Raw genomic sequence first — 13,207 nt, 5'->3', positions numbered from 1 at the left:
CCAGAACTTGGATAAAACAGGTATTGCAGAAGTAGAAGAAAACACCAAAGAATTTGTAATACACCTTCTAGAAAGGAGGGAGTGCCTCTCTGTGCTCAGTGACGGGATACTGTTTATAACAGGCAGCTGAGGAACAAGTTTAAAACCTAACAGATGAAATTTACAAATCCAGTAAAGCCAGGGAGATAGCCAAGAAACGGTCTCAGCAAGCAACATAGGAAACAGGAGAAAGCTGGGCAGTCCAGGATGCCCATCATTTAAAAGAGAAAACGGAAAAACGAACACAAAAGAAGTTTAGAAATAATGCAAGAAATCCTTCAGAACTGTAGAATATGAGTCTAGTTTAAAAATACTTGTCAAGGCATCTTGTTTTCCATGAAGTCTGGAAAGTACCTGGCTGTCATTTTGTCAAATGTTCTTTCTCCCCGCCCCACTTTTCCCTCTCCTTCCGGAACTCTGATTAAACCTATGTTGGTGAACTTGGTGATCTTCCAGGACTCTCTGAAACTGTTTTTTTTTTTTTTCCTTTTTATTTCTTTCTGTTCTTCAGACTAAATAATTGTTGACATCTCCAAAGATGCTGACTCTTTCTTTGCCCACAGTTGAGCTGCTCTTAATGATTTTTCATTTCCGTTATTGTACTTTGAATGTTCTCTACATGGCTAGTTTTATGGTTTCAGTTCCTTCACTGATACTCTGTATAACAAGACATTTTCCTCATACTTTACCTAGTTTCTTAGTAAGTCAAACATCTGTGTCCCCCTCAGAGACAGGTACTGTTGACTGTTTTTTAGTTTTTAAATTCATCTAGATATGAGCAGTATTTCTCTTGTGGGTTTTGTTTTTCATGTTTCATAAATTGTGGCTAAAGGTTAGACATTTTGAACAATGTGATGTAGCAACTTTGGAAATCAAATTCTCTCTTTCCCCAGGGTTTTTTGTTCCCACTCTTGTTACTGCTGATGCTGGCTGCTCATTAGTAGCCTCTCGTCATGTGTGGATCCTGGAGTGACTGCTAGGTCACTTACTGGTCAAGTTCAATTTGAATGGATATACTATATATATTGGAGACAGAGTGTCACTGTGTAGCCCTAGATGGCCTGGAACTCACAGAGATCTCACACCTGGCTGGATAGAAAACTCTTTAAAGCTCAAAGAACTAAAGACTTTTGGTGTGAGTTTTGCTAAGTGTGTGTGCACATATTGTTCCACATCTTCAGGGTTCACTTCCTGCTTCTGACCACCAAGGGTGGGTAGTCTAAGGTGATCACTCATCATCTCCTGAGTTCTTTTCTGAGGACATCTGCATAACCCCCTACGTGTGCTGGCTTCCATGAATGTCAGAGCTTTGCAGAGGGCCTGGTCCTGTCCTTCACTGCCTAGCTTTTCTTTGAAGTATTCATTCTCTGCTAAGCTTCTCTGGTCACCTGCTTGTCTGCCTCATGTGTCAGTATTGTCCTCTTCGGCTGCAGTGTTTAAAGAAACAGTGGCTGATTTTGGTTCCTGCTGCCATAGTCATGGTAAAGATGCAATCAGGACTTCAGGTGCTCCACCACTGAGCTGCAAGTCCAGCCCAGCCCGAGCTTCAGCCTGATTGCTTCTGATGGACAGTCTCAGGGGGAAAAAAAAAAAAAAAAAAAAAAAAAAAAAAGGTGTTTCTTTCTACTATGTAAACTCTGGCTTAGGCCAGATAAAGACAAGTTTGTTTGTTTTTTCTTCCAGAAATGGTCAAATAATGATTGTTATCTTTTTTTTTTTTTTTTTGGTTTTTCGAGACAGGGTTTCTCTGTGTAGCTTTGCGCCTTTCCTGGAACTCACTTGGTAGCCCAGGCTGGCCTCGAACTCACAGAGATCCGCCTGGCTCTGCCTCCCGAGTGCTGGGATTAAAGGCGTGCGCCACCACCGCCTGGCCTATGATTGTTATCTTAAGAATGGGGCTATAGAAGGTCTCCAGTCATAGCCTGTCCTTTATGGTGACTTCTAACTACTGGTTTTAGCCATGATTTCAGGTGGCCAAGGACTTGCCAACAGAAGGCTAGTTAAAATAAACAGCATGGCCCTGCAGTCTCCTCTGTAGCATCTGAAATAGTGAGGCAGGGCCCATATCTATTAACATTAAAGGATGCAGCAACTTTGGTACATGAGAAAAGCCTATCAGGAATATTGGGAAGACATATTTCTAAGTAAATCCACTTCTACCACCAATTCATTCAAACTCTGCAGGTCTCACTCTGCTGAGTGAACGACCAAACAAAACACTGGAAGGCTGTAGACCCCAATCCCACAGATGGTTCTCTCTAACAGTTTTCTCTGAGTGAAAGCTTTTACAACAATCTGTTGTCGTTTAAAAATTTCCAGCTTCTTTGATTGATTTTTTTTCTTTTACAGCTCAGAATATTTGCCTATTTAGTCATCTTGCTTCTGCTCATCTGAGAAGCAGTGAGGCTGGGGTGGAGGTGAGATCCACTTCCTGAAATCCCTCCTCGCCCGCCACCTTCTTAGGCTGTCCTCCTGGGCAAGTCTCACTGCAGGACTCCATCACTGCTTCTGATTTGCTGGCTGAGAAATGTCGTGGATGTCTCTTCATCCGTTTTCTATATTCAGTCACTTCAGTTGCAGCTTTTGGTTAAAGTCACGTTCTACACACTGACAACTTAAGCAAACACTGCTTATCAAAAGCCACATGGGATTTCTTTACCCTCTGCCCAGTGTGAACCGTTTCTTGGGAACAGTGTCATTTCCCACCTCAGGTTACCCCATTTTGGGTCAAGCACACTCTTCATCCAGGGAATGGATATGGGGGAAGAGAAGCTATTTGGAAAACTGTTTGAGACTCTGCGGAGCCGACACTCGCTGCCTTTGGCTGTTCGGTTCCCCTGAGTTTGCATGGTCAGAAAATTCCAGTGGAAATACAATTAAAAGTGCTTTCTCATTCTTCTGGACTTTTTTTAAAAATTGGTAGTAGTAGTGGTATGGTGTGTGTGTGTGTGTGTGTGTGTGTGTGTGTGTGTGTGTGTGTGTCCGTGTCCGTGTCCAAATCTCTTGGAGCTGGAGTTCCTGGCATTTGAGAGCAACCAGACATGGGTGCTAGGTTCTGAATTCCAGCAGTCATGCTAGAGCCTCATTAGAGCAGCAAGCTCTCCTAACTGCTGAGCCATCTCTCCAGCCCCAGCTGGAGATTTTAAGATTTTAGTTCTATTTCCCATGTTCTGAAATTTCATCAAGATAAAACTTGCTAAATGTCCTTTTCAATCAGAACCGAGATAAACCCCAAAGAGATCTACATCCTAACTAAACTGTCGAAAACCAAGGACAGAATTTAAAAAGCAGCAACCAACTGTGAGCTACACAGTTAGTCCCTGCTTAAGAATACTGGAAGAGGAGGGTGTGGGAGGAGGAGGAGGAAGAAAAGAAGAAAGAAGGATGTTCAGAAGCATTGTAAATTCTTAAAAAGGCAGCCAAACTAGGATTACATATTCAGCAGAGAAATTCAAAACAGATGAAGACTTATGTTCAACAAAAACTAGTTCACAAGTGTTTACAACATTGTGAGTAGTAACCAAGAGGTAGAACAGTCAAAGCATCCACCAATGGAATAGTATGTGGTGTGTTCATTCAGGACTTACTCATTAATAGAAAGGAACAAAGTACTGATAGATGCTGTAGCATTAGCGGGGCTCCAACAGCTGCCGAGTGGAAGAAGACAGCCACAAAAGGGCACACCCCACATACTCCTGCTGTATACAGATGTCCAGAGGAGACAGAGCTACACAGAAAGAGATTAGTGGTTTCTGGGGGTTGGAGAAGAGGGATGATGAGTGGTTGCTGGTGGGTATAGATTTTTTTCTTTTGAAATGTGGCTATATTAAGGAAGTAGACGGTTGTAATGGTTATACAATTCTGTGAGGACTTTGGGGTGATGAATTATCTTCATAAAAACAGTGAAAAGCCAAAGGTACTCTGTTGAAGACTGAGTTCATAAATAACAACGCCAATTCAAAAAAATATCAAGAGGCATAGATTATAGATTTTTGAGTGAGAGATAAGACACAATCTGGCATTGTAACCTTTGGTGGCTAACAAATCAGAGATCAGAGTTGAGAGAGACAGAAAGAGGAACACAGGCTCAAAGTAGCAGAACTGTCTTTCCCTAGTAGAAGGGCTGGCCGAAGACCAGTGTGTCCACCAGCAAGTGTCTCCTGAAACTTCCAAATTCCCAGGAAAAGAGAAAAATCTTACATGCTTCTAGATGAAAAATAACATTGCAAATTCTTAAAAAGGCAGCCCACCTAGGATTATGTATTCAGCAAAACCAGAGACCTTACATAGCCCCCATTCTTAAGATAACTATCATTATCTGGCCATTTTCTGAAGGAAAAGAAAAAAAAAAAAAAACACTTGTAGGGCTTGGCTGTGTTTGGCTTAAGCCAGAGTTTATTCAGTAGAAAAAAACATTTTTCCTGAGAATGTACATCAGAAGATGGACTGGGCATGGTGAACATACCTTTAATCCTAGCACTTGGGAAGCAGAGGCAGGCCAGGCCTTCTAAGTCTCCACAGTCAGTTCCAGCCATCCAGGGCTCCATAGTAAGATCGTGTCTCAAAAACAAGCTAATAATTTCCACAAAAGCCATGAAAGTGCTTAATCTATTTGTATTCAAGAGAAAACAAGGGTTTAAAACTTAGAGTTAAGCATTTCTCCCAAGCTAATAAAGTAAGAAAGAAGATTTCTAGGTGCATGGTAGTAGAACTATTGGAAGTCAAACTCAGGGAAAGTATAAAAACTGCCAACACACACACACACACACACACACACACACACACACACACACACACACACACACCGAGAGAGAGAGAGAGAGAGAGAGAGAGACAGACAGACAGACAGACAGACAGACAGAGACACAGAGACAGAGAGACAGAGGGAGAGACAGAGAGAGCTCATCATAGCAATAATTAGACTGACTTCTGGTTTTGTAGCAGGAAAAAAATAGAAACTCTGAGACAATATATTTAAAGGTCTTAGGGAAAATGACTACCTCGAGAAAATATCCTTCAATTATTCAGGTGCGGTAAGAATTTTCAAACTTTAAAAACTAAAAGGTTGTGTCAGCCCCTAGCCTTGCAGTCTCAACAATGCTATGGGATGCTACTCAGGAGCAGGCCGATGATTCCAGATAGAAATTCACAGTAGAAAGGATTGAGACTCCAAAACCGGGAGGGCGTCTTTCTAGCTAAGTGAACAGTGACTATAAAACGGCACATGAATGTGTGTCTGGTGGGACAGATAACTGGTACAGCAAGGTTAATGGTAGGTACTGAATAATTAGAGCCAAAAAAGTATTTTGTCTTTGGGCAGTATATTAGTTATTTTTCTGTTGCTGTGATAAACACTATGACCAAGGCAACTTACAGAAGAAAGAGTTTATTTGGGATCCAGAGGGAGAGTCCATGACGTAGGGGGGGCATGGCAGCGAGCTGCCGCCATGTTGGCTGGAACAGAAGCCGAGGTCTCCCACCGTGAACCTCAAACACTGAGAGAACAACTACTAGTGGGGAGAGGCCTTCAACTCTCCAAGCCCTCCCTAATGGTGCACTGCCTCCAGTAAAGCCTCGTTTCCAAACCTCCCAGAGAGTGTCACCAACTAGGATCCCAGTGCTCAAATGTCTGAGACTATGGAGGGGTACTTCAGGGGACAGTGATCATGAAGAATTCACTGCCTCGGCTACAGTTACAGCAAGGCCTTGGTCTTCTCTAATCTACAAATGTGCATCTCCTCCTCCCTTATTTTCCTAATTCTTTCAGGTTTTTCTTTTTTTCATTCTTACTGTCTTCCTGCCATCTTGTTCTTGGCACGTGTCTTACCAATGGTGGCTGTGAGGATGTCGTGTAGAGTTAGAGTTGGTGGTGTGTGTTTAGTAGGGATGAAAACACAGATCACATGGTAACTACCACTTTCACTGTTGTAAGTGTACATGGTGGCATTAGATGCGTTTGCACATCTGTACAGCTGTCACTATCTCTAGCCCAGGACTTTTGTTGTCTTGAAAAGCTGAAAGACTTAGTAAATTTTAGTGCCCTTCTTAGTTTGTAAAGACATTTTATGTGCGTCTGTAAGACACTGACAGGTGTCTGGGGGAGTGGTGCAGGGTGGCTCTAGTGGAAGAGAGGAGTGGGAGACCAGCTGTGTGGGAAGAAGCACCGGAGGGAGACCGTGTAGGAGGGGTTTGTGGTCTCCAGCCAAACCGGCTCAGCAGGTGAGTACACACGAACACACGCGCGCGCACGCACGCATGCACTCACTCACTCACTCTACCTGGTCCCCATAAGAGAGGTCATAGAATTCCCTGGAACTGGAGTTCCAGTCAGTTGTGAACTACCATGTGGATGCTGAGAATTGAACCTGGGTCCTCGGGAAGAGCAGATGAATATCTAGCCCCTTAGTATCTTTCAAGTAAGGAAATGTTGAATTCTTATTGATGGCATATTAAAGTTCAATGGCTGAGCATTTTCTCCCCCTTTCACAGTTATTTTTATATCAGGGAGCATGTGGGAGTCAGTGCGGTGTGATAATTCTTCCTGGGGTCATTTTTGTGATAGACTTGCTTCAGACTTAGGATGTAGTTTTGAGGTCATAGTATGATAGATTTATCAAACTGAAATGGTCCAACTTCTGTTTAGTTCTAAAAAGAAACATTTAAAAAATCTTACATTTGCTATGGGTTATAAGTATTGACTTTTCCTTTTGGAAAGAGCTTTATTTTGTTATAGAATTTTAATTTTGTTATAGCATCATCCATATGTCGGGATTCCAGGGTTATCATACTTATAGCCACAGCAGTCATAATCTGCAGGCATGTGTTGCCTGGGAGCTCATTTGTTGACTCTGAATTCCACCCTCTGGGAACCTGGAAGGCCGCCCTCAGCACAGGCTCCACTCCACTCATGGGAGAAGGGGAACAATGAGAAAACAGGCTTTCCCAGTCCCCTCTCTTGCTGGCACTGGGATCGTGGTGTCCCTGGGGGTATTATTTTAAGCTTTCTGTGGGTTTGTTTAGAGCAATGAACTAACCAAAACTTGGTGCAAAGGGTCCTTTTTTCCCCATCTTGATCCTGTAGCTTGCAGTGAGCTGCACACTCCATCGCTAGATCGGAAACCAAATAGTTTTGTGGCTGTGAGTGTCACCACCCCTCCGCAGGCGTTCTGGACGAAGCATGCGCAGACGGAGATCATCGAGGTGGGTGCTGCTGGTCCCTCTCCTTCGAGGAGCCCTCATGCTCATGGCTGTCTGTGGCCCTGGCAGAAGGGCTGTTCAGTTCTTGGGCATCTGAGGCTTCAGTTCCGTTTTTTGTGAGTTATTTCCCATGACTTTCTGTTCATATATACTTTCTGTCATGCTCCCCCAGGTGTCCCTTAGTCTGCCACATCCTTCATGAGTTCTGATGAACTATTGGTTGCTGTTCTAAAGAAGTGATCCTATGGCTGGTTTGCTTTTAAGAGATGAGACCCAACTCTTCCTGTCACTTGAGTTGGCTGCTATCATTATTGCTCATTAATCAGTGCCTGGGAGAGTGTTACCTGTTAGGCTGGGACATGGCTGTGTTTTTATCAACTTTTACTGTTGCATTCTTTTGTGTTTTGTGTTGTGCGCTTTTTAAAATAATTTATATAGCTTTACTTAGGAAAGTTTACAAAATATTTTTAGATAGTTGAGTTATATATGTATATATGTATGTATATATGTATGTATATATATCATTTATGTATATGAGTTATGGCATGAAGTGTAGGAATTTCACAGGGCTTTATTTGTAATATGAATAATTACCAATTTGTTACCAATTATTACCACATTAAGCTCCATTTTTATTTTTTATATTTCTGCACTTTTATATAAGAACATAATAATATGTAATTTGATCTCAAGTTTTCCATTTAGAAACCAGGCCCTTCTGAGAGTCTCTTAGAAGCTTATTTCCAAGTCAGGCTGTATATCGTCTAAGCACTTGCTGAGCAGTGGCCTCATGCCAAGCACTGTACTAATTGTTGGTACCAAACCCACAAGGGCACAGTCCTTGCCCTCAAGAGTTTCCCATGGGGGAGAGACTGAAATTTACCTGGTCACTTCCATGCACAGGAAAGCATGGGGAGCATTGGGGTATCAGGGTGAGGACACAGGAGCAGCACCCTTCCAGCAGGCTTCCTAGGTAGGACTTCAGGGAATTCTGCCACGGCAAGCCCAGGTGGGGTCCTGGCTCTGCACATCTTGCAGGTAAGTCTGTGCTTCCAGTCTAGGACTGTACATAGTTATGTGAAGGCAGGGTGATAGCAGAGCATCATGGGAGTTTTAAGAAATAACTATATCTTTCTTGGTGTGTGCAAGAAGCAAGCTTTGTAGGCTGAGCCAGGGTACTTGGGATCCTCACAGTAGCCAGCTCTGCAGGACTTGTGCAAGGACGTCTCATGACCTGACAGGTGTCTGGGGGGAGTGGTGCAGGGTGACTCTAGTGGAAGGAAGGAGTGGGAGACCAGCTGTGGGAAGAGGCACTGGAGGGAGACCGTGTAGGAGGGGTTTGTGGTCTCCAGTCAAACCTGCTCCACAGACAAGGAGTACCAAGGCTGAGTCCCAGATCTTCAGCCTGCTTTCCCAGAGCACATGGAGGGAAGATGGGGAGGCCTCAGCAGAACCCGTAGGAGGGGCTGCCCAGCAGATACTGAGAGACTAGATGGCTGCTGAGGGCGGGGATGCGGGGCATCACTCAGGTACAAAGAAGGCCCAGTAACTGTTTGGCTGAGGTACTTAGCATTGCTGAAAGAGCGAGAAGGGTATGATGGATCGCTGAGGCAGAGCTGCCAGAAAATAGACACCTGTGATCTAGAAACTAGAACCTGTCCTAAAAGAGGACTGCTCTTAAAAGGTCAGCTTTAATTATTCCAAACACAGGATTCTAGAAATAATCACTGAAACTGGCCATTTCCTCTTTGTCTGCCTGTGCACACAGCTGACAGGAACAGCCCCAAGTAACAGTCTGAATATATAGCACACTGAAAACCGTACTGCCAAGAATACATGTGGCAAACCCAAACTCATTTCAGGTTAGAAAAGCCTCCCCTGAGCGGGAAACCTCTAGGAATGAGTCCTCTGCACAGCGTCTGCAGGGGGCGGGCCTGTTTGTCATGTCAGGTCATGACGAGACAGCTTGTCAGGCTGTCTTCCCTCTTGGAAAGCAGGTTCTGTGGTCGATGTCCTGTGCTGTCATTAGCATGTGTGTTGAACAAATCAGTAAAAATGTTGATTTCCTCATTCAGAAAATGTTAGGACGGTTTAAAAACAATTCCTTAAAATAGAATCCACCTCTGTTTTCTGTTCTAGGGAACCAACAATCCTATCTTCCTGAGCAGCATCGCCTTCTTTCAAGACTCCCTCATCAACCAGATGACACAAATCAAGCTGTCTGTGTACGATGTCAAAGATAGATCTCAGGGAACAGTTAAGTAACTCGCGGTTTGCGGAACAGTCTCCCTTCACTAATAGTTATGTAACAGTCCGAACAAGGTGTGAGCACAAGATTGAGTTCACTACTGCCTTATGAATTAAGCTACATCAGAGCACACTTGTGTCTTGGAATTCACTTGTGAGCATTGTGATGCGTTCATGAGGTGAAGGTGGGAGGGGGTGTTATAGGAACCACCCAGTTTCCCTGTGTTGCGGTATGTGGATCAGAGGGACACCGAGTATCCTTATACTGCTTCTCCCTGTCTCCCTCAGATGTATTTATTGGGCTCTGGAACATTCGTTGTCAAAGATCTGCTCCAAGACAGGCATCACAGATTGCATCTGACACTGAGGTTGGTGTTTGCTTTCTTTGAAAGGGTCTGAAGTTTTGCCCCTCCATCCTCCTAGAGACTGTCTAGGGGGAGGCAGTAGCGTCTGCCGAGGAGAGGTAAGATGAACCACTCAGTCTGTCAGACTGGTGCCTTGCTGCTCCCAGGATCCTGATGACCCAGGATGGCTGAGCTTTGCCTTCAAACCAGTGCTTATCAAGGCATGATGCTTGTTGCAGGTCTGCAGAGAGTGACCGAGTAGGTAACATAACTGTGATCGGCTGGCAAATGGAGGAGAAGTCTGACCAGCGGCCCCCTGTGACCCGGTCTTTGGACACTGTCAACGGGAGGGTGAGTGGGCACCTTTCTCATCTCCCTCCTATCTCCGTATAGGAGGATTGAATATCTTCGTGCCTATCTGTGCTCAGTCAAGGGCAGGGCCTGCTGTTTGATACTGCCTTCCATGGGCTCCCAGGTCTTTCTTGGGTATGATGACGCATGGAACAGAAGGGCTCCTGTCTAACATACAAAGCCCTGCTGACCTGGAACTAGTCTGTGCTCTCTGTACCACACTGACCACTTCTATGACACAGGATCAAGAGCAGAATATCTTGGCTAGAGGCATATATGTGGGAAGGTGTGAGTGAAGAGGTGATGGAGACCTGTGCCCCCCATTATATTCTGGTAGTAACTGTCTTTCCTAGACACAGTCACCTCCTTCACACCTACTTAGTCTCAGGACTCTCCCTTCCTAGCCTCTGTCTCCTCATGGCCCACACAGTCTCTCACCCAGACACTATTACCAAATGAGAATTCCAGTTTAAGAGTGCAGCACTATCAAGGAAGCATTATAAAATTCAAAGCTACCTTATTTTGCCTGAAGTATGCTCAGAACACTAGCACTAAGGGTATTCTTGATACCAGAGCACTGAGACCCGAGATGAAATAACTTAGAAGACAGGCATGTAATGAAAAGTGGGCATGCGTGGAGAATGGGGAGGGACGTCAGTGTGTACGGCTGGGCAGCTTGTACACTGCACCTTCAGCTGTCAGGTCTTGTGTGATGCACGAGGCCGCATTTCTGGAGTCCTCCGTCTCAGTGTTCTTCTGCTTTTCTGAACCTGTCATCAGATGGTTCTGCCTGTTGACGAGAGCTTAACTGAGGCATTGGGAATCCGATCCAAATATGCTTCTTTGCGAAAGGACACCTTGCTGAAATCAGGTAAGCAGCTTCTTCTGTTGATGCCCTTGCCTTTCTTGTGCCTGTCCATGTGCCATGGTTGTCACAGACATGCCCCCAATCCTACGTCTGCTGCCGTTCTTCAGTACAGCATTTCCCTTAAGGAAGGGGCTCCTTATTTCACTCTCACTTGACATTGCCGTTAGTGACTGACAGTGTTCCCGCCCAGCTCCTTACACTTTAGTTACTTCCATCTTCTGACATAGGGACGAGTGTCTGTACAGCCATTTGTCGGGGCTTGGTTTAAGTGGTTTTTGGTGTTTGTTGTTGCTGTTTGCTTGCTGGTTAGCTTTCTTGGGAAACAGGGCTTGAGGGTCCTTGAGGGCCTGAGTAAGGGGAACCATGCAGGCAGGTCTACAGCCATTTCACCCACAGCCTATCTTGTGTTCCCACCAAAGTGTTCGGTGGCGCCATCTGCCGCATGTACCGGTTCCCAACCACTGATGGCAACCACCTACGGATCCTGGAGCAGATGGCAGAGAGTGTCCTCTCCCTGCACGTGCCTCGGCAGTTTGTGAAGCTGCTGCTGGAAGAAGATGCGGCCAGGTGAGCCACATGGAGAGGATGAGCACGCACCACCCCATGTCATATGCACATGCCTTCGGCTCTGCAGACCCAGGCTCCATCGCATGCTGGCTTTGTGGCCCTAGCCTTCCAAAGCCTTAGTTTACTCCTCTGACTCACAGATTGCTGGGCGAGGATTTCCCAAGGCCGTGTTCTTGAAGCCCCCGAGGCTTGGCTAACATCAGTGCGTCTTCCCTTTGCCTGTCTCTTTTTCCTCTCATTCATCCTGTTTGGGGCCACAGAGATAAGAGCTCGGAAGATGATCCTCCAGGGTGCTCTCCTTCCACAGAGCAAAGTTCTCATCCTGGGCATATTTTTTTTTCGGTTCCAAGTAAGGGTGAGGCTATTTCCTATTTGTCTCAGACTATGACTTCAACACCTTTTTCTAAATCAGTGTTAAAGTGATTAACTAATGTAAGCAGAGTCCCAGTATCCTAAAGCAGATGTTTCCATTTTCACCCTGGAAAAAAAATCAAAATTTGAGAAAAATAACAAGAATACGGTGAGTACCACATACCTTTCATCTAAATTTTATAAACTAGTATTTTGCTGTTTTATTCTGTCTATGTACATATTTGTATCCTAATTTTAATGTATAGTGGTTACTTATCCACACTTACATAGCTATTGTCAGTTTCTGGGCATCTTCCGTTTTCATGGTTTAATTGTCACCACACTGGGGTTGGGGTGTATGTGCCGTGGTGTCATGTGGAGGTCAGAGGACAGCTTTGTGGACTCCAGTCTCTCCTCTCACCACGTGGTTCTTGGGGCTCTAACCCAGGCCGTCAGGCTTAGCAGCAGGCGCCTTCATCCGCTGAGCCGTCCCCTTCCCTCTCATGTAGTGATCTTTGACTGTCGCCTGCCTTCTGTTTCACTGTGCATTACTGCTGGAAAGAGCCCCTTCATTAGGCAGGGCCTTTAGAGCCAAGTGGTTGGCAGCAAGTCAGTGTGGGCAGCAAGGATGCTCAGAAAGGGAGATGGGGCCACTCCCCGAAGTGTGAGACTGTCGCTGTGTGCTTGACATGGAGAGGGAGTTGTTAGAGTGAGGGTGGGGAGGTGAGTGGTTTCTCACGTCCCCTGTCCCTTCTGTTCTGGAATGTCATCCTCCTGCAGAGAACTGTGCCAGGGCCTGAGAGGTACCCTCAAGGTCAGCAGACAGAGCTACTCCGTAACTGCTCTTTCCTCTCCCCACACCCACTGTTGGCCTTGAGCATGGACCCGAGTTCCTATAAAGTTTCTCCATGTGCTTCCCATGTGCTCAGGGATCACCCCATCACCCTGTGACTGGCCACTTGATTGTCCCTTAGACTGGCGGTGTAACTGCTGGCTGGGCCCCCAGAGCAGCACAGCTGCTTCTCCTGTACTCTGTGGGTTCTCGTCACAGTTCCAGGGGAGGGGAGTCAGCCCTGTGGCCTGCTATGTGTGTCTTGTTTACAGAGTATGTGAGCTGGAAGAGTTGGGGGAGCTGTCTCCTTGCTGGGAGAGTCTCCGGAGGCAGATTGTCACCCAGTATCAGACCATCATCCTCACCTACCAGGAAAACCTGACTGACCTCCATCAGTACAAAGGTGGGTGT

General features: G+C 45.5%; 1 protein-coding gene across 5 annotated transcripts in view; it reads left to right on the top strand.

Annotated features, from left to right (window-relative positions):
- Inpp4a (inositol polyphosphate-4-phosphatase type I A) overlaps positions 1-13,207 on the top strand; it is a 122,938-nt gene that overhangs the window by 68,211 nt on the left and 41,520 nt on the right. For all 5 annotated transcript variants that reach the window (XM_059282456.1, XM_059282453.1, XM_059282457.1 and 2 more), the window contains exons 5-11: positions 7,121-7,239; positions 9,376-9,492; positions 9,772-9,851; positions 10,067-10,178; positions 10,959-11,049; positions 11,466-11,613; positions 13,069-13,199. In XM_059282456.1, coding sequence (XP_059138439.1) covers positions 7,121-7,239; positions 9,376-9,492; positions 9,772-9,851; positions 10,067-10,178; positions 10,959-11,049; positions 11,466-11,613; positions 13,069-13,199 — 798 coding nt within the window. The remainder of the gene's footprint in view (positions 1-7,120; positions 7,240-9,375; positions 9,493-9,771; positions 9,852-10,066; positions 10,179-10,958; positions 11,050-11,465; positions 11,614-13,068; positions 13,200-13,207) is intronic.

The sequence above is a fragment of the Peromyscus eremicus genome, chromosome 16_21 (genome assembly GCF_949786415.1).
Source record: "Peromyscus eremicus chromosome 16_21, PerEre_H2_v1, whole genome shotgun sequence".
NCBI classification, from domain to species: domain Eukaryota; kingdom Metazoa; phylum Chordata; class Mammalia; order Rodentia; family Cricetidae; genus Peromyscus; species Peromyscus eremicus.
Note: the sequence above shows the minus strand (reverse complement) of the source record. Positions and strands in the feature narration are given on the sequence as shown.